Source organism: Microcaecilia unicolor, chromosome 14 (assembly GCF_901765095.1).
Source record: "Microcaecilia unicolor chromosome 14, aMicUni1.1, whole genome shotgun sequence".
In the NCBI taxonomy this organism is placed as follows: Eukaryota; Metazoa; Chordata; class Amphibia; order Gymnophiona; family Siphonopidae; genus Microcaecilia; species Microcaecilia unicolor.
This window is the reverse complement of record NC_044044.1, coordinates 52,543,621-52,569,463: the sequence shown is the minus strand read 5'-3', so window position 1 is coordinate 52,569,463 and position 25,843 is coordinate 52,543,621. Positions and strand designations below refer to the sequence as shown.

At 44.7% G+C, this 25,843-nt stretch overlaps 1 protein-coding gene across 2 annotated transcripts in view; it reads right to left on the bottom strand.

Moving 5' to 3' along the window:
* LOC115457848 (Fc receptor-like protein 3) overlaps positions 1-25,843 on the bottom strand; it is a 100,315-nt gene that overhangs the window by 42,033 nt on the left and 32,439 nt on the right. For both annotated transcript variants that reach the window (XM_030187501.1, XM_030187502.1), the window contains exons 6-9: positions 17,183-17,467; positions 15,062-15,355; positions 6,329-6,616; positions 1,998-2,300 (exon numbers count right to left, since the gene is read on the bottom strand). In XM_030187501.1, the coding sequence (XP_030043361.1) occupies positions 1,998-2,300; positions 6,329-6,616; positions 15,062-15,355; positions 17,183-17,467 (1,170 nt within the window). The remainder of the gene's footprint in view (positions 1-1,997; positions 2,301-6,328; positions 6,617-15,061; positions 15,356-17,182; positions 17,468-25,843) is intronic.

Genomic DNA, 25,843 nt, shown 5'->3' with positions numbered 1-25,843 from the left:
GAGAACTTTTCCTGTTCTATAATTTGGGATGCAGGGCAGGCAATGTAAGGAGAGCATTGATGGAGAAATGCTTCAGCTGGCAGAGGTTAGGGACCACCACCAGCCAAGGCATGTGGCGTTGCAGCGGTGGCAGTGAAGCAGGCCAAAATGTGCCCCCTCACTTTGGGCTCTGGATCCCCCTCCCCAACTTCGAGGTCTGGCTACGCCCCTATTTTAAACACCTGAATGAAAAAAACTAGTTTTAGAAAATGTTCTGTTAAAAGTTCATTTGCTATCCCTTACACTATTATTCTTGTTTGAAAGGTAAAATAATAACTGTACATGGGGGTTACCATTACAGACAAGGGTGAGTATATGACGTAAGAACACAGAGGTTACCAATTACAGATGGCATTCATGGGGGTCATTTACTAATGTTTAGCATTCCTTAAACTATTATTGCTCATTATCTGCCACAGCGCCTTTTTTATTCTTATGAATCCTGAGGCAGACAATCCAGCTTATTTTTGAAAGAGAAAGATGCCCATATTTCGACCCAAATCGAGAGATGGGCGTCCGTTTCCCATGGGCGCCCAAATCGGTATAATCAAAACCCGATTTTTGGCGTCCTCAACTGCAGTCCATCACGGAGACGAACAAAGATCACTGGGGCATGTCGGAGATGTGGCGAAGGCGGGACTGGGGCGTGGTTATCGGCCGAGGACAGATGGGCATCTTTAGCTGATAATCGAAACAAGAAGGGTGTTTTTTTCACGAGAATTTGGTCCGCTTTATTTGGACCCTTTTTTTTCAGGTCCAAGTCCCAAAAAAGTGCCCCAACTGACCAGATGACCACCGGAGGTCACTAACCCCCTCCCACCAAAAAAAACCACTTTACACACTTTTTTCCCAGCCTGTATGGCAGCCTCAAATGCCGTACCCACCTCCATGACAGCAGAATGTGTTCTATCCTCTGACAGCCTTTCCCTGGTTCTGATGTGGGTCTCGGGTGAGTGTGACACCTTTTCTGTTAAGGGCACTGCAGAGTCACATCAGCAATGCATTGTGGTGGGTGTAGGGTATTGGGCTCCGTGATTCCACTAGCTTGTGTTAAATGCTCACGATGTTGGTAGTTGGTAGGCTCTACTCCCATAGTGCTTTTCCCTCTGCTTACTGGGTCAGAGTGTGCCCTGTTTTGTTTCCGGTAGTCCATGAGGTAGTGGCCATTTGTATAAGACACTTTTAGGTCCCTTTCATGTGTTAGCCACGTTACAGCACTTAGTTCTTACCTTGAATGTTGCTGAAAGAGGCATTGTACACCATTCTGCCAGCTCGAACCTACTGCTAATCTCAGTACCAGCGAGACTTGTTGCCAGTGGGGCACAACCTCTGATCTGCAGTTAACTGTGAGTAAAGGTGCTTATTCAAATAAAGGACATTTTCAGTGAGATTAGTCTTCAGGTGTCAACTGCTGTGCCAAGGTTATACACCAGCAACAAGTCCTGTCCCTGGAGCACTTTTAGTGGGTACTGCAGTGCATTTCAGGCAGGCAGACCCAGGCCCACCCCCCCACCCCCATCCGTAACACTTGTGGTGGTAAATGGGAGGCCTCTAAAACCCACTGTACCCACATGTAGTTGCCCCCTTCACCCCTAAGAGCTATGGTAGTGTTGTACATTTGCCCCTCCCATGACCAAATGGTTTGGATTGGGACGTTTCTGAGCTGGGCGTTTTTAGTTTCCATTATCGCAAAAAAAAAAAAAAAAAACGCCCATCTCAGAAGGGACCAAATCCATGGCATTTGGTCCGTCCAAACCGTATTTTCGAAACGAAAGATGGACGCCCATCTTTCTCGATAATACGGTCTGTCCCGCCTCTTCACATACCCGTTTTCGGACATAGACGCCCATGGAGATGGGCGTTCGCGTTCGATTATGCCCCTCCACATGTGATAACATCATTAGCAAGTACTAACCATTGGTAGCTAATCTTGCGTAAGTATTAGTTATAAATCTTACCTAGGACAGTTACTGTCAGGCTGTTGCTGGACACATTGAAGGTCTTTTCTGCGTTCAGTTGGTTGGTAGCTGAGCACTGATAAGTGCCCCCATGAAGTGGCTGCACAGATCCAATGTGAAGGATGTTCCCTTCAGCATTAATGCTGTAGTGTTCAGAGCTTCCGTTTGCTTCCTTTCCATTGTGAAGCCAGTGAAATGTAGGTGATGTGCCAGTCACCACTGCGCAGGTGAAAGTCAAATTATCACCAGTCCAGATTTCAGGGCTTTCCTTGCTGAAGCTGAGTGTGATACCTGAAACAGGCACTAGAAAAATAATTTAAGAAGAAGAATCATTTCTAAATTAGCCCCCGTTTGAGAGACATAAAAGCCATCAAGGCAACACATAAAGGATTTATAAAACAGATTAAAAGAAAATACAAATATAGAAACATGGAAAATGATGGCAGATAAAGGGCATACAGACCATCAAGACTGCCCAGCCATATCATCTGCTATCTCTTCCTCCCCTCCCTCCCACCCCATGAGGTCTCACATGCTTGTCCCATGCTTTCTTCAATTCAGATAGAGTCCTCTTCTCCACCACCTCCACTGAGAGGTCGTCCCATGCATCTACCACCCTTCCCGTAAAGAAGTATTTCCTTAGATTACTTCTGAGTCTATCCCAAAGTATTTCCTTAGATTATTTCTGAGTCTATCCCCTTTTAACTTCATCTTATGCCCTCAAACAATAAAATAACAAAAACCAACTTGAAAGCAAACAATGCACCCATCTGTGAAAAAGACAGGTAGCTCTCCCCAAGTTGATATAAGCAGTCAAACAAATATTGAACATAAAAGTGAATTGTAGAGCAGAAGCGGAGCCAGGTTGACGGTGCGGGAGGAGCAAAAACGGTGCGATAGCGGACTTCCACCGGCGCACATTTTCTATGCAACACAACGAGAAAAAAATAAGCGCCAGCAGAACTCTGTTGGCTGCTCCCCTGGCACCCCACCTAGCTCAGAGGAGGAGCTCTACAGGAAAGCATCAGTGTGGCAGAAAACTAATTCCCAATATTCACCTTTAACTGCCACCCAAGCAGGGGCGTAGCTATGTGGGGCCACGGGGGCCTGGGCCCCCTTAGATTTGGCCCTGGACCCCCCGCCGCCATCCCGCCGTCGCCTACCTTTGCTGGCGGGGGACCCCAACCCCCGCCAGCTGAGGTCCTCTTCTTCCTTTGTTCTGTTTCTGAGTCTGACGTCCTGCACATTGTACGTCAGACTCAGAAACAGAACGAAGGAAGAAGAGGACCTTGGCTGGCGGGGGTTGGGGTCCCCCGCCAGCAAAGGTAGGCGACGGTGATGGCGGGGAAGGGTTGGTGGCGGGAGAGGGTTGTCGGCAGGGGAGGTCAAATTTGGTGGCGGCGACGGCAGCAGGGGGGTCGGCAATGGCGGGGAGGGAGGGGGTTGGTGGCACCAGGGGGGGGGAGGTAAAATCTGCCCCCGCACCTCGGGCTCTGGATCCCCCTCCCGCCAAAGTCTGGCTATGCCCCTGCACCCAAGTCAAAATGAATCAATCCACTATATAACCTTTAAACCTGGCTGTGTGATAACAAAGCTACATGGTCCTTTATAATGGAAAATTACTGACTAGCCTATGTGAGAACCTAGTATGATAAATATAAAAATATGTGAGCAAAAGACAGTTTTGCATGAGCGGTGAATTCAGCATCATTTGGCATGTGATGGAAACTAGCCTTGAAAGTATCTGCTTACTTTATTTATTTTTGTCTATTAGTTTGTAAGCTCTTTGAGCAGGGACTGTCTTTCTTCTATGTTTGTGCAGCGCTGCGTATGCTTTGTAGCGCTATAGAAATGCTAAATAGTAGTAAATGCTAAACAGTTCAGAGGCCAGCCAGCCAGCCAAGGATTCAGTTGTTTTTACAAGAATAAGGCAGGGTACTTAATCTGCACTGGTACTTCACCTTGGACTGGAGTAGGTGCCAGGAACACCCAAACAGATATCAGCCTACCAGTTGGTAACATGGTTTCTCCAGCCAAGAGATATAGGAATATGCTGTGGCTCATCTGTACAGTGCAGTATAATATTATAAGTACATAAGTACATAAGTAATGCCATACTGGGAAAAGACCAAGGGTCCATCGAGCCCAGCATCCTGTCCACGACAGCGGCCAATCCAGGCCAAGGGCACCTGGCAAGCTTCCCAAACGTACAAACATTCTATACATGTTATTCCTGGAATTTTGGAGTTTTCCAAGTCCGTTTAGTAGCGGTTTATGGACTTGTCCTTTAGGAAACCATCCAACCCCTTTTTAAACTCTGCTAAGCTAACCGCCTTCACCACTTTCTCCGGCAACGAATTCCAGAGTTTAATTACACGTTGGGTGAAGAAACATTTTCTCCGATTTGTTTTAAATTTACTACACTGTAGTTTCATCGCATGCCCCCTAGTCCTAGTATTTTTGGAAAGCGTGAACAGACGCTTCACATCCACCTGTTCCACTCCACTCATTATTTTATATACCTCTATCATGTCTCCCCTCAGCCGTCTCTTCTCCAAGCTGTATAGCCCTAGCCTCCTTAGTCTTTCTTCATAGGGAAGTCGTCCCATCCCCGCTATCATTTTAGTCGCCCTTCGCTGCACCTTTTCCAATTCTACTATATCTTTCTTGAGATGCGGCGACCAGAATTGAACACAATACTCAAGGTGCGGTCGCACCATGGAGCGATACAACGGCATTATAACATCCTCACACCTGTTTTCCATACCTTTCCTGATAATACCCAACATTCTATTCGCTTTCTTAGCCGCAGCAGCACACTGAGCAGAAGGTTTCAGTGTGTTATCGACAATGACACCCAGATCCCTTTCTTGGTCCGTAACTCCTAACGTGGAACCTTGCATGACGTAGCTATAATTCGGGTTCTTTTTTCCCACATGCATCACCTTGCACTTGCACTTGCTCACTTATGTTAACTGTGCTATGGTTATGGTGTTTTATACTACTTTCACCTGTCCTGTTTATGTATAATAAAATTATACTTTTTTTTTTTTACTCATTTTATCACTGAAATCCTCAGTTAATGTGACATTGGTGTTCCACCTGGACCTCATGGTTTATAGAATCAAATTCAGTGAAAAGGTCAAGAAGTTCCAGCAGCAAGCATTCTCGCTTATCCATGTGGCAGTTTAGGAAGGCTTAAAATCTTGACTGTTCCAGAAAATTTTAATTGAATTATTATATTGTTATAATTTTGCCGTTTTATATTTTGTGTTTTAATTGATTTATACTGCTTGATATTCAAAGCTTGGCAGGAGAGGCTCCTGCCTGCTTAAAACACTTGGGGCCTTTCAACTGTCAAAATGCAGCAGCACTTAATCAGGCAGTGCCACTGACTATCAGCTCTGACCAGCCATGTTTAAAGTGTAGTACAGGGAGTGATATTGGGGAAGAGGCAGCAGTTATGCAGGTGCTGGAAACATTCAGTGCCAGCACCTGCATAGCTAACCGGCAAATTTAGGACAGACAGGTCAGAGGTTGCGGAAGCCATTTTGCTGCAGCAGCTGCTAGGGGAGGAGCGAGTGGGGTTCACTCCTACATCCACTACCCCCACTGGACCACCAGGGGGCCTATGGGGACAGAGGGTGAGAGGGAGGTTCCATGCTTGCCGGGGGGGGGGGGGGTATCAGGGAGGGAAGAGCTGAACAATTACAAAAGTTATATTAGTCCAGCCCATATAACTGTGTTATGCAGGCCCCAACTGAATATTAGCTGGGACCCACATAAGCTCTGGCAGCCAGGACAACCACAGCTAGCCCCGGATAATCAGTGCTGGCACCTGGACATGGCCTGGCACTATATATCTAAGGCTAATGTAGCATTTAAAAAAACACTGACTGCTACTGGCTGAATATTGGCTGGATAATGTTATCAACCTCATGACTTAGATATTCTACAATGAAGAAGGTTCATTTGAAATCAATACTAGAGCATTTGTTTTCCTTTCATGGTGCAAAAGTTTCGAACAATATTCCTATTCAGATTAGGCAAATTCAATCTTACTTCCTTTTTCAGAAACTGTTAAACTTATCTTTTCTCCGATCGGATTAATAATTGATTTTTTTTTTTAATTATGTTTGATTATTGTTCTATCTTTTCTGTTTATAGAAGATATATTGATTATACTCCACCTTGAATCTGTTAAGGAAACAGGCGGATTATAAATCACAGAATAGAATTCTTTCTTTCCTTTTTGATTTTATTTTGTAAGCCGCCCCGAGCTCGTAATGGGATATGCAGAATATAAAAATCTGATTTAAAGCGCCACTTACCTAATACAGAGAGATTAACAGCTTTGCTTCGTTGGATGCTGCTGGAAATGTCATTCTTAGCATCACATGAGTAGGTGCCAGCATCTGCCTCGGATGCCACAGTGATGCTTAGGTTTCCCGGCCCTGTCTGATTGACCTCCAAGCTTCCCAGAAGTCTCTGCCCATGGTAGAACTGGAAGCGGATCGGAGGGGAGCCCCTCAGGGATTCACAGACCATCACAACACTGTCGCCAACCACAGCACGATGGTTGTCCATGTCAAAACGAAGAACAGGCTGTGATACCCGTACTGTCAGAGACAAAGAAAAGAAATGAAAGCATGTCTGAACCTTTGCAAAGCTGACAATCTCATTCCTAAAAGTCCAATGTCCGTTATCTGTATTTTTTCACAGTACCATCCATATCGTGCCACTGACAAACTGTTCAGACTGCATCGGCACTATTTGGATAGTGCCAGGGTGGCGCATGGACAGGGACTGGGTAGAGTGGCAAATTATTCAAATAGCAGAACTACTACTATTACTTGACATTTCTAAAGCGCTACTAGGTTTACGCAGCGCTGTACAATTTAACATAGAAGGACAGTCCCTGCTCAAAGGAGCTTACAATCTAAAGGACAAATGTACAGTCAGTCAAATAGGGGCAGTCTAGATTTCCTGAAAGGTATAAAGTTTAGGTGCCGAAGGCAACATTGAAGAGGTGGGCTTTGAGCAAGGATTTGAAGATGGGTAGGGAGGGGCTTGGCGTAAGGGCTCAGGAAAGGCAGAATGGGCGGAGCCTGGAGTTGGCGGTGGTGGAGAAGGGTACCGAGAGGAGGGATTTGTCCTGTGAGCGGAGGTTATGGGCGGGAACGTAAGGGGAAATGAGGGTAGAGAGGTAGTGAGGGGCAGCAGACTGAGTGCATTTGTAGGTAAGAAGGAGAAGCTTGAACTGAATGCGGTATCTGATTGGAAGCCAGTGAAGTGACCTGAGAAGAGGGGTGATATGAGTATATCAGTTCTGGCGGAATATAAGACGTGCAGCAGAGTTCTGAACAGATTGAAGGGGGGATAGATGGCTAAGTGGAAGGCCACTAATAGCAGAACTCAATATCCGTGAATTATATCAATAGGAATTATATCATTGAGTGAAAAAATATTTCCTCCTATTTGTTTTAAAAGTATTTCCATGTAACTTCCTCAAGTGTCCCCTAATCTTTGTACTTTTGGAATGTGTAAAAAATTGATTTACTTCTACTCGTTCTACACCACTCAGGATTTTGTAGACCCCAATCATATCTCTCCTCATCTGTCTCTTTTCCAAGCTGAAGAGCCCTAACCTCTTTAGCCTTTCCTCATACGAGAGGAGTTCCATCCCCTTTATCATTTTGGTCGCTCTTCTTTGAATCTTTTCTAATTCTGCTATATCATTTTTGAGGTACGGAGACTAGAACTGAACGCAATACTCAAGGTACGGATGCACCATGGAGCAATACAAAGGCATTATATTGTTTTTGATCTTATTCACCATCCCTTTCCTAATAATTCCTAACATCCTATTTGCTTTTTAGGCCACCGCCGCACACTGAGCAGAAGATTTCAGTGTATTATCTACGATGACACCCAGATCGTTTTCTTGTGTGCTGCCCCCCCAATATTCAGCACTATTTAACCCGTCAGCAAGTGCCACTGACCACTTAAATAGTGTTTAACTGGCTATCTGTGAATATTCAGCAGGAGATATCCAGTTATATCTGCTGAATATTCACAGCCGGTTAGTGACGATATTCAGGACTGGGTTTAGCAATTAAATAGGACCGCATAAATACCAGTCCTATCTTTAATCACTAGGAATAACCGGTTAGTGCTGAATATCAGCTTAACCAGTTAAGTTCTGGCGGTCAAAAATGAAACTGGATATTCAATGCTGGTCACCGCATTGAATATCTAGGGTCTGTGCCGACCACAACCCTTATATCAGCCCCTGTGTGTGTGTCTTACTTGCATTGCTTTGGCATAGTTTGCTTCTTATCTTAAGAACAGTTCCTTTACTGTGCGATGGAAGGCTATGGATTCTGTCCCCTATATGTTGCGTTGCAAGGTACCTCAGGGTAAGTACTTGCTCCCCTGCTTTTTAATATCTTCATGATGGCATTGATCTTATTCATTCTCTAGGTTTTATTTCATTTGCCTACACAGATGATGTTCAAATTCAGCCTACACTTTCAGGAGATACATCAGCTGAGATAGTTTCAGATTAAGAAGATCTAAGTCAGATCGCTAATTGGCTCTATCTCCATAAGCTTAGATTGAATCCAGATAATCTGAGGCACTCGTAATAGACCGATCAGTTGCAGGTTCTTTTTCTTCCCTCATTATGACCAGTATAAGTATTCCTTTTGTACAATCAGCAAAAGTGTTAGGGGTGACATTTGATAATTCGATGTCTTACCAGGACCCTATCAGGCCAGTAGTGAAATCTTGTTTTCATAAGCTACGATTACTATACCCACTTCGTCATTTTCTTACTCCCCCAGCCCTCAGGATTCTTATTTGTTCCTAATAACATCTCGCTTAGACTACTGCAACTCTCTTGTGTTCAGATCTTGGGAACAGGAGTTGCATCTTCTACAGCTGGTGCGGAATTCTGCACTCTGTTTACTCACTGGTTCTCAGAAATTTGATCACATTATGCCTCTTTACTGAGCTGAATACTGGCTACCAGTGTCTTATCATATTATCTATAGACTACTCCTTCTGATTTTTTAAATAAGGGCTGCAGGGATCCCATCATACCTTGCTCAGTACCTGGTTTCTTATGTTCCCGCCTAGTCCCTACGTTCTTTACAACAAAACTGGCTTGTGGTGCCTACCCGCGCCCAGGTATGTTCAGAAACAATTCAAAGCCAACTTTTTAGTGTTATTGGCCCCAAACTTTGGAATACCCTCTCACCACAACTCCGATTAGAAACGTCATTTGATAAATTTAAGTCAAGATTAAAAACCTTCCTATTTACGGAGGGTTGTGTGTGGGCCTTCACAGATACAGGAGACAAAAAGAAGTACATCCTATATAATAAAACTCACCCTCAACCTGCTGAGGACACTGACGTCACTGTCAGGTCCTCCGGGCACTTCCTTCCGGTTCGAAGCCTTCGTGGTGGTGAAGCCACCGAAAACACTGTGTTGGGGCCCCGCAATCGCGTCAAATGTGATGATGTCAAGGGCGGAGCAATGTCAGCAGATTGAAGGTGGCGTGCCGAGGTCCGCAACAATGGCGGACGAACGCCGACGGGATGAGTAGGGAGGGGGGAGGTCCAAAAGGAAACTGTGCTAGCGCCCGTTTCATTGCCGCAAGAAACGGGCATGTTTAACTAGTAAGTACATAAGTAATGCCACACTGGGAAAAGACCAAGGGTCCATCGAGCCCAGCATCCTGTCCACGACAGCGGCCAATCCAGGCCAAGGGCACCTGGCAAGCTTCCCAAACGTACAAACATTCTATACATGTTATTCCTGGAATTGTGGATTTTTCCCAAGTCCATTTAGTAGTGGTTTAGTAGAAGGAAGAAACCTCCGCAACAACAGCCAAAGTCCAAAGAGAACAGCAGTGGTGGTCCAAGGAAATGGGAGACACAACTAAGGCTTCACAAAAGGAACTGTGCTGCCTCTCAATAAATTCATTTTGTGAACCCTTGGTTGTATCTCCCATTTCCTTGGACCACCACTGCTGTTCTCTTTGGTCTTCACAGGTACAGCCAGACAAGAATACAAAAATAAAGCAAGACGATTAACACAAAATATGCTAAAGCCTGTTACTTTACTGAACCTGTGAGTTATAAATAAAGAGGCTGATATTCAGACCGCAGGAGGGAGCCCGGCTAACTCCTGTGCTCGGTGATCAGCCCGGTTATTCAATGCCGGGCCATTTCCGGTGACCAGAATTGAATATCCGATTTATGTTTAGCTGAAAGTTAACCAGCTAAGTCAATATTCGAAGATAACCGGTTAACTTTAAACTGGCCAAAGATATACCAGCTATTTAAGCAGCTGATGTGACCACTTACAAGAGCTGGATATGAATTGAATATTCGGGGACAGCCTGTTATATTGTACGATATAGATGGTTATCTCCTAGGTGCTAACAGGGAATATTCAGCAGGGGATACCCGACTATCCCCTGTTGAAAATCGCTGGATAGCCAGTTGCCATTTAACTGGCCAGGTTAAGGTTGCCATTTAACTGGCCAGGCTAAATGATTTTGAATATCGGAGGGAAAGTCTGTAAGAGACCTATTGCTGACAGGTCACAGTAAAGTCACAGTGTGCACAGCTTGACTGCAGTGTTACGCAGACGCTGACCTGGCTCTGGCCAGACCTCAAGAACAGGATTCTCACAAGATTCCAAGATAAAGCTTTGACTACCTTAGCCAGGTTTTTTCTAGCTTACACATATATAGTAGAGAGATACGCTACAGGGCTGCTTCTCTCTTCCTGGGCTTTCCTGGCTTGAGTATATTCAAGAGTTTTATCCGGCTGCCTTAACCACACTTTCCCTACTTTAACTGACTGAGCCACGCCCTCCCTGGCCTGTAAAGCAGAGCCTAGTTTCTTAATGTGGCTCTGTGAGGGAGTGTTGTTAAGAGGAACTGGCAACTTCCAAAATACTCTATCACATACCCTACTCCTTAGCTCAACCATGCCCTGTTGAGTGCCTGCATTAAACAGAGCCCACCTCTTAAGGAAGGAAGTCAGCAAGGAATCTCAGTCAGCCTGGTGCCATTCATCAAATTGGAAGGGTTGGTGATTTAGGGGTCGTCAAATGATTCGACCACAGGCCAGTCACTTGAAGGGCTGATGGTTCATTATCAGGGTAAAGGGATGCCCCTGAAAATAGTGTTGGAATGTTTCAAGTGCCCCCTTGACAGCCAGGGCCTTCTTCTCAACGAGCATAGTTCTTCTCACAAGGTAGCCATTTTCAACTGATGAAAGCCACATGGTGTTCTTCCCCACCAAGGTCTTGGGCTTGGACTGCACCAAGACCCACATCAATTTGCACCACAAACGGTCGATTGAAGTCAGCCTAATCAGGATTGGCTCAGAGCTGAGGGCACTTTTTAAGCCTTGGAAGGCAGCGTCCATCTCAGAAAATCAGCAAACCGTAACCAGGGCTTTCTTCTGCAGTATGTAAGTCAATGGCTCTGCCTTTTCAGTGAAACCTGGAATGAACCACTTATAAGAACTGACTAATCCCAGGAATGCACAAACTTGCTTTGTCCGCCCAGAAAATATTTCTTCAGGTTTGCTGCTCAAACTGAACAGGACTGCTTCTATCTGGATCAAATGGGTCTTCCAGTCTCTCCTGAGCTCTCTTAAAATTCCCTGGATTTTCCTCCTCCCTATTCAGGTAAGCTATCTAAGAGCTCTGAGTATTATGGCCTCTTCTGCATTAAGGTACTCGTCTATACCCTTAGATTCTGGGTATAACGCAACATTGCTATTGCAGTTTAGGCAGTTCAGAGTCCTTAACATATAAATCTGGATCTTCCAGTGGTAAGACCTCTGGGAATATTCCTCTCTCAGCTTTTCTGGTGAGGCATTTAGCTGAATCCAGACAGCTACAAAGTCTTGATAATCCTGTCCCAGAATGACTAGTTAGGGGAGCCAGGGCAGCACTGCCACGTCCAGCTTGGCTTCTCCCACTGGCGTTTCGATTGAGGCCTGAGCAGTTGGATATTTTCGCTGGTCTCCATAAACACAGGCCAAAATCCCTGTCCACTCATACTTTTTATTATCTCCCTTCAAATGAGAGTCTTCATGCTTCCGGACTCTATCAATGATGGAAGGGGAGATCCATCCAGCTCAACTTGAAGCACAAATTTCTGTATCTTGGTGGGGAGTATCCACAAAGTTGCAGGAATGTGGGCTCATTAGACTCACATCCATAGCATCTTCTTCAACCATTGGCAACCTCTGGCAAAATGTCTCTTTTCCCCACGCTTAGACTTTAGGGTCCTAGTGCTAGTGAGGACCACCCCAGTTTTTTCTTCCTTCCCTTCCATCTCCCTAGGCTCCAGGGTAGCTTCTTTCCTTGTAGCTTTCAGGAAATGTCTTGCTTTTGTTTCCCTGGACTCAAAAGCTATTTCCTTTTCTTGGAGGTTTCAGGCACAGGTTGAGCTTAGTGGAAAATTCCTACACCTCTTCCAAATCACTCTCTAGTGTCAGTTTAGGATATTGGCATACCCACTGACACATGGATGGAGTCAAGTCCTCTACAAACTGCTACAGGAAAATTACTTTGGCTATCTTACTACTACTACTACTATTAAACATTTCTATAGCGCTACTAGACTTACGCAGCGCTGTACAAATTAACATGAAAAGACAGTCCCTGCTCAACAGAGCTTACAATCTAAATTGGACAGACGAACAGACAGCTATCTTCATTCCTGTCTTCCCTTCCTGTTGCAACCATCTCCAGGCAACATCATTAATCCTGCAGAAGAAGCTTTGGGGACTTTCTTTTGGATGAAGGAACCCTTTCCGGAACTGATTCTGACATGCTTCTGGAGTACATCCTGTTTGTTCCAAGATGGTGGCCGTGACATCAGCATACATGGCTTTCCCATCTGGAATGGCATCCTGGAAAGCTGCTTGGCTGCTGCCAGTTAAGAGGTTCCCTGAGTAAGTGGTCCATGTTGTCTCTGGCCACCCAACCATTTGAGCAGCCTTTCAAAATTCACCAAAAAATAATGGCCTTTGCAACACTTGGGACGCCTGAGCCACACAGCCCTGCTGTTAAGATTTTTTGGAAGGCTTGCTGTTGCTCACATTGTACATGCACAATTTGCCACAGCTGCTGTTTTCCCTCCTCTAGGACCTGCAGTTACAGTTCTATTCTGGTTTTCAACCCTTTCCCTACTAGTATGCACTGTAACTAATGCAAAACAACAACAACAAAACAATCCTACTAGCTTACTAAATGGGCTTGGGGAAAATCCACTGCTTATTTCTGGGATAAGCAACATAAAATATTTTGTACTTTTTTGGGATCTTGCTAGATATTGTGACCTGGATTGGCCACTGTTGGAAACAAGATGCTGAGCTTCATGGACCTTTTGTCTGTCCCAGTATGGCAATACTTATATACTTATGCAGGAACTGGCTTCTTAAGATGACTCTTTGAGGGCGTGTGCTTAAGGGAAACTGGCAACTTCCTATACACGCCCATCACATAAAGTCAATAAATAGAATGTAAGAATCAGCATAAGAATAATTGATAAAATCCCTTAAATAAAGATGACTTCACAACCCTATCCTGGGAAGCTTTTGTACGTTTGGGAAGCTTGCCAGGTGCCCTTGGCCTGGATTGGCCGCTGTCGTGGACAGGATGCTGGGCTCGATGGACCCTTGGTCTTTTCCCAGTATGGCATTACTTATGTACTTATGTACAAGCAGCCCCTGAAGTGTTGGGGAGGGGGTCAGAGTACAAAGGGGCCCAATTACAGTTGATTTCCTATCTTCTGAGGTGGATTCTTCCTGCTCTGAGAAGTCTTTCTGATGTTTTGCTTGGGTGCCCAGGGGTGCAGCTACCATTGAGCGAGCCTGGTAAAAAGACTAGGACTGTCCACTGCTAGTGACCACCTGCCGTTGGACCAAAGTGCCCTGTTTCCAATCCCTGAGGTCAAGCCTCTCTCTCTCTCCTTTCCCTACCCCTCCCATCCATCCTACAGGTCCAACATCTCTTCCTCTCCTCCCTCTTCTTGCCCCCTTCAGTCTCCCAAACTTGTCGTGAGTTACCCATGGCAGCAATGATAAAAGCAGGCTAACTGTAGCAAGCCTTGGGGGTCTTCCATCCTGCCTCTTCTGATGTAATCTCCTGTGGGCAGGACACAGTAGAGAAAAGACTCCAGGGCTGGGTGGAGGTAGCCTGTCTTCATCGCTGCCACTGCTAGCAACCCATGACAGGTTTGGAGAATTGCGGGTGGGAGAGAGTGAAGAGGGAGAGATGCTGAGCTGGGGAGGAGTATGGGAGAAGAGGTATAGATTCTGGACCTGTGGGAAGGGGTCAGAGGGTGACTAGACTGGAGGAAAGAAAGGGGGAGGGAAGATCAGAGGGGAGAGATCAGTGGGGAGAGGGGAAAAGATATTTGACCAATAGAGGAAGAGACCGTGGGTGGGGGGGGGGGAACAGACAGGGGAGAAAGAGGAAAAGATACCAGCCCCAGTGTAGAGGGGTAGGGAGAAAGAGATGCAGCTGCACATGGGAAGGGACAGGGGCAAAGAGAAGAGATGCTTTGCATGAAAGGAGTATAGAGACAGAGACACAGAGGGGTGAAGCTGGACACTGGTGAGAGGGATAAACAGGAGATGCGGACAGGGGGATGCAGAGGGATGGTGGATATGGAAAATGAAGAAATGTCAATTGGACAGATGACCCTGGAAGGAGAGTTAGGAAAAAAGCACATGGACCTCACACACACACCTCATATCCACCCCCTTACCCCATCTCTACAAACCCACACATCCTCTGGTACCCTAGTGAGACATACTTTACGATGGCTGTTTCAACTGAGTCCCCTACACAGCTATTCCTAAGTCTATGAATGAAAGAAGGAGTTATATGCCATATTGTCACACTGTAAGTGTACACTTTTTAACCTGTTAATTAGAAATGAAGCAAAGGCTTTCCCTTAGAAAGAGGGACAGTTATGAAGCCAGGTACAAGCCTAAGATCAACCATGAGCCCCTACTCACATCTCACAGATATCTGCAAGGGTCCACTCTTGATGGGAGTAGTCTGCTTATCATTTGAGGCCATGCAATAAAAACTATTCCCGTTATCTTTCTCTGACACATTTACTGAGAATGTTTCCCTCTGTAAGAATAATTCTGATCTGTCAACACAACTGTAAGAGTCCAGTGTGCACAATGAGATAGTGACCAGTCCTGTTCCTGTGGCGACAGAGCAGGTCATCAGCAGATTTTCCCCTTCATTCACCAGCCTTCCTGAGGGTTGGACCTCCAGAGAGATTCCAGAGACAGGAATTCCTGCAAAAGAGGAAAGAAAATGTTAGAGCTCAAAGCCCAATCTGTCACTGAGATTTTTGCCTGTAAGAGTTAAAGATCAGCCAGAAGTTGCAATGAAGACTTTCGCTTAACACCTTGCCTGCATTGCTTGTGGACTTTATGACTGAGGCAGAACCTTTCCAGTCATCAATGGCAGAGTCAAGGGCTATTACAAAGTGATTGGCAGGGGAAGGGGAAGAGGAAGGGAAGCCCAATGGGAAGACAGGGAGATCAGAGAGGTAGGTGTTACAGAAAATTAAATGTCAAGATGAGTGAGGAATGAGCAGGATTGAGGATGTGGGAAGATGAAAGGAAGGAAAGAAGGAAGGGGTGAGAGATCAAAGTAGGGCTAAGGACAGGGTGGTATTAGGTGACTTAGGTGAACCTTTAGCTTTGCACCCCCCCCCCCCCTTGTTCAGCCCCCCCCAAGCCCCCTCCTCTTAGATTTTGCTATTTAAATTAAACAATCATGACTCCACTCATACTATCCCTTCCAGAATGTTCCAGTAAAAATAAGTAATTGGATATCAACTAGTGGATATTCAAAGCAGGAGAGGTTCCTCCAAACTGCTACAGACTAGGCAGATGCCTAGTTCGCCAATCAGCAGGGCCAGTCTTTGCCTGAGGACTATGAGCAGTGAACATTGGGTTTTTTTGTTTATAATATGTAAAGACTGCCTTACTGACTCAAAATAAATACACACAAAAGTGAAATAATTAAAAGAAAATAACCTTAATTAAAACCTTAACCTGCTCCTCAGCATAACAATTATGGACCTAGCAAGTTTCCACTCTTTTTCCTATATTGTAAACAATTTTCTTCCAAACAGAGAAACTGGAAGTTTGTTTTATAACGAGTGGTGTTGCCACCGAAAACATTCTCGCCCTAATCCTCACATGAGTACCATCTCAACACGAGGGCAACTCGTTACATGGCCCTTTTATATTTCTCAAATGATCAACGAAAGCAAGAATAATGAGTTGTACTTGTTGTTCAATCAAATTGAATTATTTTAAAATTTCCAAATCAATTAATTGAGAGGGAGGATAGAACAAAGCTAATAACTCCATGCAGCTCTGTAGATTACTGATAAGTTCTTTCTGTAATTTGGACTTTAAGAAAGTAAAGCTGGCGGTTTGGCTCCCGAAGCAGCACATTGTGAAACGGAGGGGCTCTGTTGAGCAAACCGAACAAGCAAGAGACGGGCTTCTTTGAAACAGATAAGTGCTCTTCAAGTTCTAAGATTTGAATGGAAAATTATCGACCCGATGTTATCAATAAATAATACACAAGCAATAATATGCAAGCAGCTAATGTGATTGATCAATAAAGAATTAATCAAAAATATATTTTTAAAAACTTTCCAAAAATAATTAGAGGAGGTTTTTCCGACTTATGAGGACGTTCGCACGGCTGTTTGGGGTTGTAACAGTATAGACAATAGGCAGAACATCCGAGGTCTTTTCCTCCCTCTCGATTAATTGATTTGGAAATTTTTAAATAATTCAATTTGATTGAACAACAAGAACAACTCATTATTCTTGCTTCCATTGATCATTTGAGTAGTCTAAGCAGCAAGATATTTGCCATATTAGTTTTCAATAACCTTTTGTATTTTTGCCACCTCTTAGCTCACATCACAGAGGAACAACTGAAGGTTTTAAAGCAAAAGGTTCATATTTGTAGGTGGACTATTGCCTTTGGGGGTGTGGGAGGGGGATAGGTCCTAGCTTCCTCTAGCCAGGTCTTTAAGATGCAGCTTTGGCAGTGCCTTGGTTTAGGTGTGAGTAAGATTCATGAATACTCACTCTCTACGTGAATGTGAGACTGGGGACTCTTCTTCATTACACTTGCTGTTACAGCCTCCACCTGGCAGTGATATGCCCCTGAGTCCTCTAACTGTGCTGTTCTGATAATATATTCAGGAGAATCAGTTTTAATCAAAGAGGTCCGTAAGTCTTTGTAAAAACTGAAGCGCAGGTTTGGACCTGGTTTCTGCACCATCAGCTCGGTTTTACATGTCAGGAAGATTGAGGATCCCTCCACAGGTGAAGTCGAAGGTTTGATCTCCAATCGTGGAAGCATAAAGAGCTCTACAACATCAAGCAAAGACAGGCAGCAGTGTCTTCATTTCACTTTCTTACCCCAGTGAGGTTAGAAATTATTTTCAAATGGCAAAATGAACCGGTTTTAGTGGCAGTGTATATTACCCTCATCAGAAGAGATTAGATCTTACCTGCCAATTTTACTTCTTTAGTCGCACCAGACAAGTGCAGGACTTGTGGGCTTGCATCCATTTACCAGCAGGTGGAGACAGAGAGTACAGAATTGTGCTATACCTTAGTAGAATCCTACGCAGCTCAAACAATTCAGTATTAGATAACAAAGCAGTGGAAAACCATTGCTGAACTAATGCAAAAACATTTGCTGAATGTAATGCTGATGTAATGTGAAAACATTTGCTGAACAAGAGAAACAGGAAGTTAGCAAAAATAACAACTCTTCATTAATGATATGGAGAAACAAATAAGGGTGGGTAACTAGACTCATCTGGTGTGACTAAATGAAAGAAAATTAGCAGGTATCTAATTTCTCCTTCCTTGCCATGCACACCAGACAAGTCCAGAACTTTTGAGATATTGAAAAAAAAAACAGTCCTCGAGATGGGAGATCAGTCATCCCTATTCTGAGAACTGAAGTTCTAAAGGCAGAATAATCCCTCGCTGCCACATCCAAGCGATAGTGCTTCACAAAAGAATGTAAAGAGGACCATGTTGCTGCTTTACAGATATCCAAAGAAGACACTGCATTATACTCTGCCCAAGAAGAAGCTACCCCTCTAATGGAGAGCACTCTCACAGTTGTAGGCAATTGTCTACCTGCAATATATTAACATTAGGAAATTCTACTTTTAAATTTAAGTCAGGTCCAAAAAAATATTGGTAGTTCTCTTAAATAGCAATTTAACACCATAATTACAGGAGCCACCTTGAATTGACAACTCTTCGATTAGTTGTACAAATTCTATTGCTGTCTCAACTGCTTTGGTTTGAGTACTGTTCGACCCTCTCTTTTGCAGGCTTATTTCCTATTACCTTATTTCTCTCTAAGCAGGCTTATTTCCTATTCCCCAAGCCCAGGACTCTTTACCTAATGCAGATACGTTAGCTTCTTACTTTCACTCTAAAGTGTTGGTTCCCAGTTGCCCCTCCCTTCGATGTCCTCCCTTTTTCTGTCCTCTGTTGATACACTAGACTCTGATGGTACTCTTGCTGCTTTCATTCCTTCCACTGTCATTACATTATTGCACATTCTGTCCTCCATTCGGGCAAACACAGCTCTTACCAACAGACATCCTTGGAGACAGCCCCATTGCTCCTTTCAGTCACTGTTCTTCTGTCAGCAAGTGTTATCTTTAGTCCAAGAGGCAGAAGAAGAAACAGAGGGACCTAGCACCACCCGGTATACCCCTGAAGAACCAATTATACTGCAATATCAGCAGCCCGTCTCCACAGAAATTTACCAGTCCTACTCCTTAGCTACTGAAGTTCAGAAGTTAAAAGTAAAATCCAAACCAGGAGCTACACAGCGACCATCTACCAGCTGCTGGAGATAGAAGTATACTGAATTGTTTAAGATGCACAGGGTTCTATTCAGGCACAGCTCAGTTCTGTACTTTGTCTCTACATGCTGATAGGGTGGATGCAAGCCCAAAGTCCTGGATTTGTCAGGTGTGCATGACCAGGAAGACATCTTGACATACACAACAAAGAGGCTGAATGAGACTGCACAGTATTTAATGTTAATGTGATTGTTATTTCTTGGGCATTTGTCTTTAGAAAGATGGTTCTATAAATCTAAATAAAATAAATGTACTTTTCTCAGCTCTGTTTATACAGATAAAGTCCCACAGTGAAGTGTACACAGAGCAGCAGGTCCACATAAACTGAAAGGGTGACGCGGTCGACACTTAAAGGGCGAGGAATGAGATGAGCAATTTTTAAAAGCAATTACATGGGCTGTTGAAAACTGCTCAGCCATTATCTGGGTAAAGGTATGCATGTGTAATTAGCACAGGAGGAGCAGACCATCCCAAGGGGTAGGTAGGGGAGGGAAAAAGCAGTTAAAATGTTCTGCACGTACTTTTTCAGAGGGAAAGTAAGCTCATCGGTGAAGATATTTTGGATACTTTCATGCTAATTTTCTTTCCTTGAGTTCCTCCAGACCAGTCCAGATACATGGGTAATACGCATTCCTGCCAACAGATGGAGACTGAAAACCACAGGTTTATGCCAACGAGTATTTCCATAACAAAACAATAGTATAAATAATTCTCTTCAAAACCAAAGGACAAGAAACAACAGATCACTGAATTCCTTATCAATTCAAGATACAATAGGTCAAAAAAACAGACTAGAAAATGAAACCTCTAGCCTCTAAATCTGCATGCGATTTTCAACAACTCCCTCCTCCAAACATGGGCAGATTCTAGACTGTTCTGGAGGGACTCAAGGAAAGAAAATTAGCAAATAAGATCTAATTTTTTCCTCCTCATCAACCCTCCAGACTAGTCCAGATGTGTGGGAAGTACTAAAGCAGGGAAGGGGATCTAGACAAATCTGCCATCAGCATGCTCGCCCTGAATGCTGCATCCTGATGAGCCTGCTCATTTAGCTTATAATATTGCACAAAGGGATGCAATGATAATCAAATGGCTACTCTAGAGATTTTCTGAGGAGGCACTGAGCGATGTCCTGCCCATGAGGAATTTGTTCCCTAGCAAAATGAGGTTTCAGGGCAGAGGACACTGGGAGATCCCATACAATGTACACAATGATATAGCTTCTTTGATACACCTTCCTAGCACTACTGAACAACACAAACGGCTTGGCCAACTGACAAAGGTCTGCCATGTTCTTCAGAGAAGTTTCACCTCCTCCATGTCTCCCCCTCTTGAAAAGCCAGAAGCAATACTGACTGATTAAAGAGAAACTGAGACATCACTTTGGCCAGAAAGGAAGGACCAGTCATATCATTATTGTGACTCGCAAAATAACCAGGAAGAGCTCATGGCATGACAGACTTGCAATTTTGAAATCCTTCTAGCAGTGCCAATAGCCATAAGAATCATGGGAGTCAATATTTAAATGGCCAGAAATGACTCCTGGCTGTTTAAATTGTTTGTCTGGGGCTAACCAGGCATATTCAGTGGGAACTTAACCAGATTGTGCTGCTGAAAATGCTCGGTTAGCACCTAAGCTGAAACCTGCTACTTTTTGGGTGTTCTGTTGGCAGAGTCTGCACTTAACTGGTTAAGTGCAATATTCAGCACTTAACTGACTAGGATAACCGTATAAATACTACTACTACTTAACATTTCTAGAGCGCTACTAGGGTTACGCAGCGCTGTACAGTTTAACAAAGAAGGACGGTCCCTGCTCAAAGGAGCTTACAATCTAAAGGATGAAATGTCAAGTTGGGGCAGTCTAGATTTCCTGAATAGAGGTATAGTGGTTAGGTGCCGAAGGCGACATTGAAGAGGTGGGCTTTGAGCAAGGATTTGAAGATGGACTGCATAAAACACAATCCTATCTTTATGCAGTTCATCTTAGCCGGTTAAGTGCTGAATATTGCACTTAACCAGCTAGGTTTTATTTGGCCGCATATGCCCGGCCGGATGTGCCTGGATAAAATACTGACCACTACATGCAGAATATCCACCCCATTGTTTTTAACACAATATCTTTCAATGGTGCCTCCCTAAGAGGTTCAAAGGATACCTACACCAAAAGTGAAAGTACTAAACTCAGGTCCCAAGGTGGAATCACCAACTATCATGGAAGCCTCACATGCTTCACCCTCTCAGAAAACAAGTCACAACTGGATGAGAAGATGAGGAATAGCCTTGCACCAATTCCCCTGTAATGTGTCACAGTCACTACCCGCATTCACAGAAAATAAGGCTAATCTTTTATCCAAGCCATCCAAGAATTCCAATATCTCCCAAGACCAACAACCAGAAGGAACCACTTTCTCCTGGATTCTATACAGGTCGTCCAAATTTGGGTGTGAATCTGCCTATGTGCTATTCTATAGCACTGCATGTTTAAATTGCCTCGCATGCAACTCAAAAGCGAGTGTGGTCAGGGGAGGCCCATGGGCAGGTTAAGGGTGTTCCCAAAATTTAAGCGCAGTGTTGTCGTTTACACACCCAACTGCCATTAGTTGTGCATCAGCATTTACAACAGTTTTCAGCAGGCTCCAGTCCTCACACCCAAAGTTGGGTGTGGGGTTCTTCACTAAGCAACCTTTTTAGAATTGGCGCATAGCATGCATCGTAACAGCATCTAACTTTGAGCATTATTTACTGAACCTGGCCCTTGTATCTTTCACACCATGCCTTGACCATCCTATCTACTCTGCCATAAGCCAGAGAAGAAGAAGACTTTCTAGGCTCCAAGAGAGTAGCTAAGAGCCAACTGGAAAAGCCTAATGATTAGTGCAGTGGGCTAAGGCCCTGGGGAACTGGGTTCAGTTCCCACTGCAGCTCCTCTGGGCGAGTCACTTAACGTTCCATTGCCTCAGGTACAAAAACTTAGATTGTGAGATCACTATGGACAGAGAAAAAAGTACCTGCATAATAATAATAATTTATAATGCAAACAGTACAATAAAATAAATAAATAAAAATATAAAACTGTTTTGGTTGTACCACAGAAAGGTGATATATCAAATCTCAAGAGTCCTGCCATAAGATAGAATGAAGTTATATCCTGCATCTGGATTGGCCCCTAAACTAGGAGCCCTGTTATCCTTCCTCTTTGAACCCCATGAGATCTCCGCATCATGGTCTATTTGGCCAACCTGGGTCTACCAGCATGATGAGCTGCCAATGGCTCTCCATGTTTTGAATAACTCTGCCTAGCAGAGCCAACAAAGGTGCCAATGCTAGGCCACTGTTGGACCGTGTCTATTCCCTCTGACAATTGCTTCTTTTGACTGAAAAATATTGGGGCCTTTGCATTTTCTGCCATTGCCCTGAGGTTCATGACTGGCTTTCTCCTTCTCTGCATGCTGTATTTGAAAGCCTTCTCTGCCAGACTCCACGCTCCTGGGTCTAGTGAACTCCTCACAAAATCTACTTGGATATTGTCTATTCCAGCCATATTTGCTGCTGACAGGCCCAAGTGGTGTTTCTCCGTCCGGTATATGAGTAAGAACATAAATGTTGCCATTCTGGGACAGACCAAATGTCCATCATGCCCAGCATCCTATTTCCAAAAGTGGCCAATCCAGGTCACAAGTACACTCACCTCATCATCGCCATATCGCTTCTGGTGCCTCCATAATAATTGACCTAGGCCACTGCCATCACGTTCTCTGACAACACTCTTACCTTCCTGATCTACACTGAATGAAGGCAGGCATTCAGAGCTAGGTGTAGGAATCTCACTTCCAAGCAATTGATTGGCCATGTTGTTTCTTTTGTTGTCTAGTGGTCTTAAGCAATGAACCCCCCAACTGAATAATCCAGCATTTGTCATCACCACAGTCCAGTTGGTCAATACCAGACTCATTCTTTGAGCCAGATTGGGCTAATACAGCCATAAGGATTAACTGGTCCTTACCTCTCCAGAAAGAGGCCAACACACCTCCAGCTCCTGCTTCTGGGGAGACCACTAAGATACAAGTGCTCTCTGTAACAGGTTCATGTGAACCCTGTACTACTAGAAAAAAAATTCCAATATCACTGCCATTGATCCCAGTACCTGAAGATAATCCCAGGCCTTGGGCTTTGGCCACTTGAGCAGGCTCCTGATCTGCTGCTGCAGCTTCTGGGCTCTCTTTTCTGTCACAAACACTTTCCCTTTCTCAGCATTGAAATGAGCCCCCCCCCCCCCCCCCCCCCAAGTACTCTCTGGGCTATAACTAACTTGCTTTTGTTTATGTTGGCCATCTATCCTAACTCCCACAGGAGCTGAAACACTTGAACCATGACTTCTATGATCTCATGGTGCAACTTGCTTGGATCAACTAACTGCCTAGGTAAGGGTGTATGAACACTCCCCTCTCCCCTAACCCCCCCCCCCCCCACACACACACACACAAAGGTGGCAGCCATTGCTGCCATCATCTTGGAAAATGCTAGAGAAGCAGTGGCCAACCAAATGGCAGCTGGCAAAATTGGAAATTCTGTTTAAGCAAAGCAAAACTGCTGGTGCTCTGGCTGAATGGAAACATGCAATTAAATTTCCATTAGGTCGAGTGATGCCAAAACCCCTTCCTGGTGGTGCTCTGCCACTATCATCTCCATGCTGAAAACTTGGGACCAGCAGCACCTTGTCAACTTGATTTAAATCTAAAATGGGCCAAAACAAGCCCTTCTTTTTATTTTTTTGGCACCACAAATCAACCCTCCATTGCCCCAGATACACAACTTAGCTCGTGAGCCCACTAGGGACACAGCCCAGAGAGCTGAACATCTTTGGAAAAAAATCCAGGTCCCCTTGCACCCCTTTTGGGAAGTACAAACTCCCCCTCAAATCACAAGTCAGGAACCTTGGAATACAGTTAGATTCAACACTTGCTTTGATTCCCCAAATCCAAACAACCTTCAAGAGTGACAGCCACGCTGCCTCTCTCCTTACATTGATAAGGTAAATCTTATCCCAGTTGTGCATGCCATGATAACATCAAGACTGGATTACTGTAATGCACTATACAATGGCCTGACTACAAAGGGCCTGCACCAGCTCCAGTTGATTCAGAAAGCAGCAGAAAGACTTGCAAGCAATGTGACCATATCACACCATTTTTGTAAAAACTTCATTGGCTACCAGTACAATACAGGATGAAATTTAAAACTCTATGTTTGATCTCTTGTAATAGAAAGCCTAGTCCTCTTAGTTACTAACGCCCACCCCTTTCCTATGTGTACGTAGCCAAGTCCACCCAGCCGAGCCCCTTTTTCAAACAGATAGCCTGTGCTTAAGCAGGGCAAACTCTGGGCTAATTTATCCATGGGAGCTTCAACTGGTGGACATTCCCCTTGACCCTATGCCTCTTCCCAATGCAGACATAATGGCAGTGGTTCGCACCACAATCAGGCCTCCAATCTTTTCATAGTATTCCCTATGTCGGGCAGCATCTCTCACTCCAAAGCCTGAGTGCTGAAATCCACACTGGCAGTTTCTCACATGAACAGCGCCAAGCAAACCTCTTAAGCAGTGGCCGCCATAGGAAGGTTAGCGCCAGACGCACTCACACTATGCCACCATGTGCCATGGTAGAAACGGTGATCTCTGCTGGCCTGATCTTAGTGGGGCTCACTCCATATATGCAGTTCTTAGGCACTGCTCTCTGACGTTTCCCCCTCCAACACCCAGATACTCCAAACTGTGTTCATTGTCGGCGTCAGCCCGCCACCTAGATCTCTGATAGGCTCTGTTCCATGTCTTATTCTAGCAGCTCTCTTGTTCCTTGTTCCTTATCAGGTTCTCAAGGTCCTCCTCCCAAAGTAGGGGAGGGAGGTCGAGCCACAAGCAATGAATCCTCCTCCTCACAAGGCAGTCTGTCTAAAAATTTGGGGGGAGGAGGGGAGAGACCTGGAATAACAAGGTGTAGAACCTCAAGGCTCTGTGGAGTCCTAGCCTGTTAATGTTTTTCTTCTTTTTTATTATTATTACTATTACTAGTAAAAAAAAGGCCCGTTTCTGACACAAATGAAACGGGCACTAACAAGGTTTTCCTCGGAGTGTGTATGTTTGAGAGAGCTTATGTGAGAGTGACTGTGTGTGAGAGAGAGAGTGAATGTGCGAGTGTGTGAGAGAGAGAGAGTGAGTCTGGGTGCGAATGTGTCTGTGAGAGAGAGTGTGTGTGTGAGAATGAGAGTGTGTGCAAGTGCGTATGTGAGACACAGTGTGAGAGAGAGAGTGTGTTTCCCACAGATACAGTGTGTGCGAGAGAGAGAGTATGTGTGAGACACAGACTCTCTGTGAGACTGAGTGTATGAGACCAAGAGAGTGTGTGAGTGACTGTGTGACACATAGAGAGTGAATGTGATACAGTGTGAGACATAGAGTGTGTGAGAGACAGTGTGTGAGAGTGAGAGAGAGAAAGACATTCACTGTGAGAGAGAGAGTGTGAGAGAGAGAGAGAGTGTGTGTGTGACAGAGATACCTCCCCCCTCTCTGGTGTCAGGCCCCCCTCCCCCCTCTCTCTCTGGTGTCTGAGCGTTACTGTGCAGGACGCTGAGCTCTGGCTGTGCTTCAAGGAACTGACCAATCCTATTTAATATAATGCACCTCCCACATTCTGAAGCCGAGAAACCTCGTGTGGTTAGTCACTTCTGCTTGTGACGAACGCGGAAGTATGTGATGTCAATTCAGGAGATGGATACAGAGAGCAGGAATGCCTCAGCCATGCAGTCAGCTTCAGAATGTTGGAGGTGCGTTTTATTATATAGGATT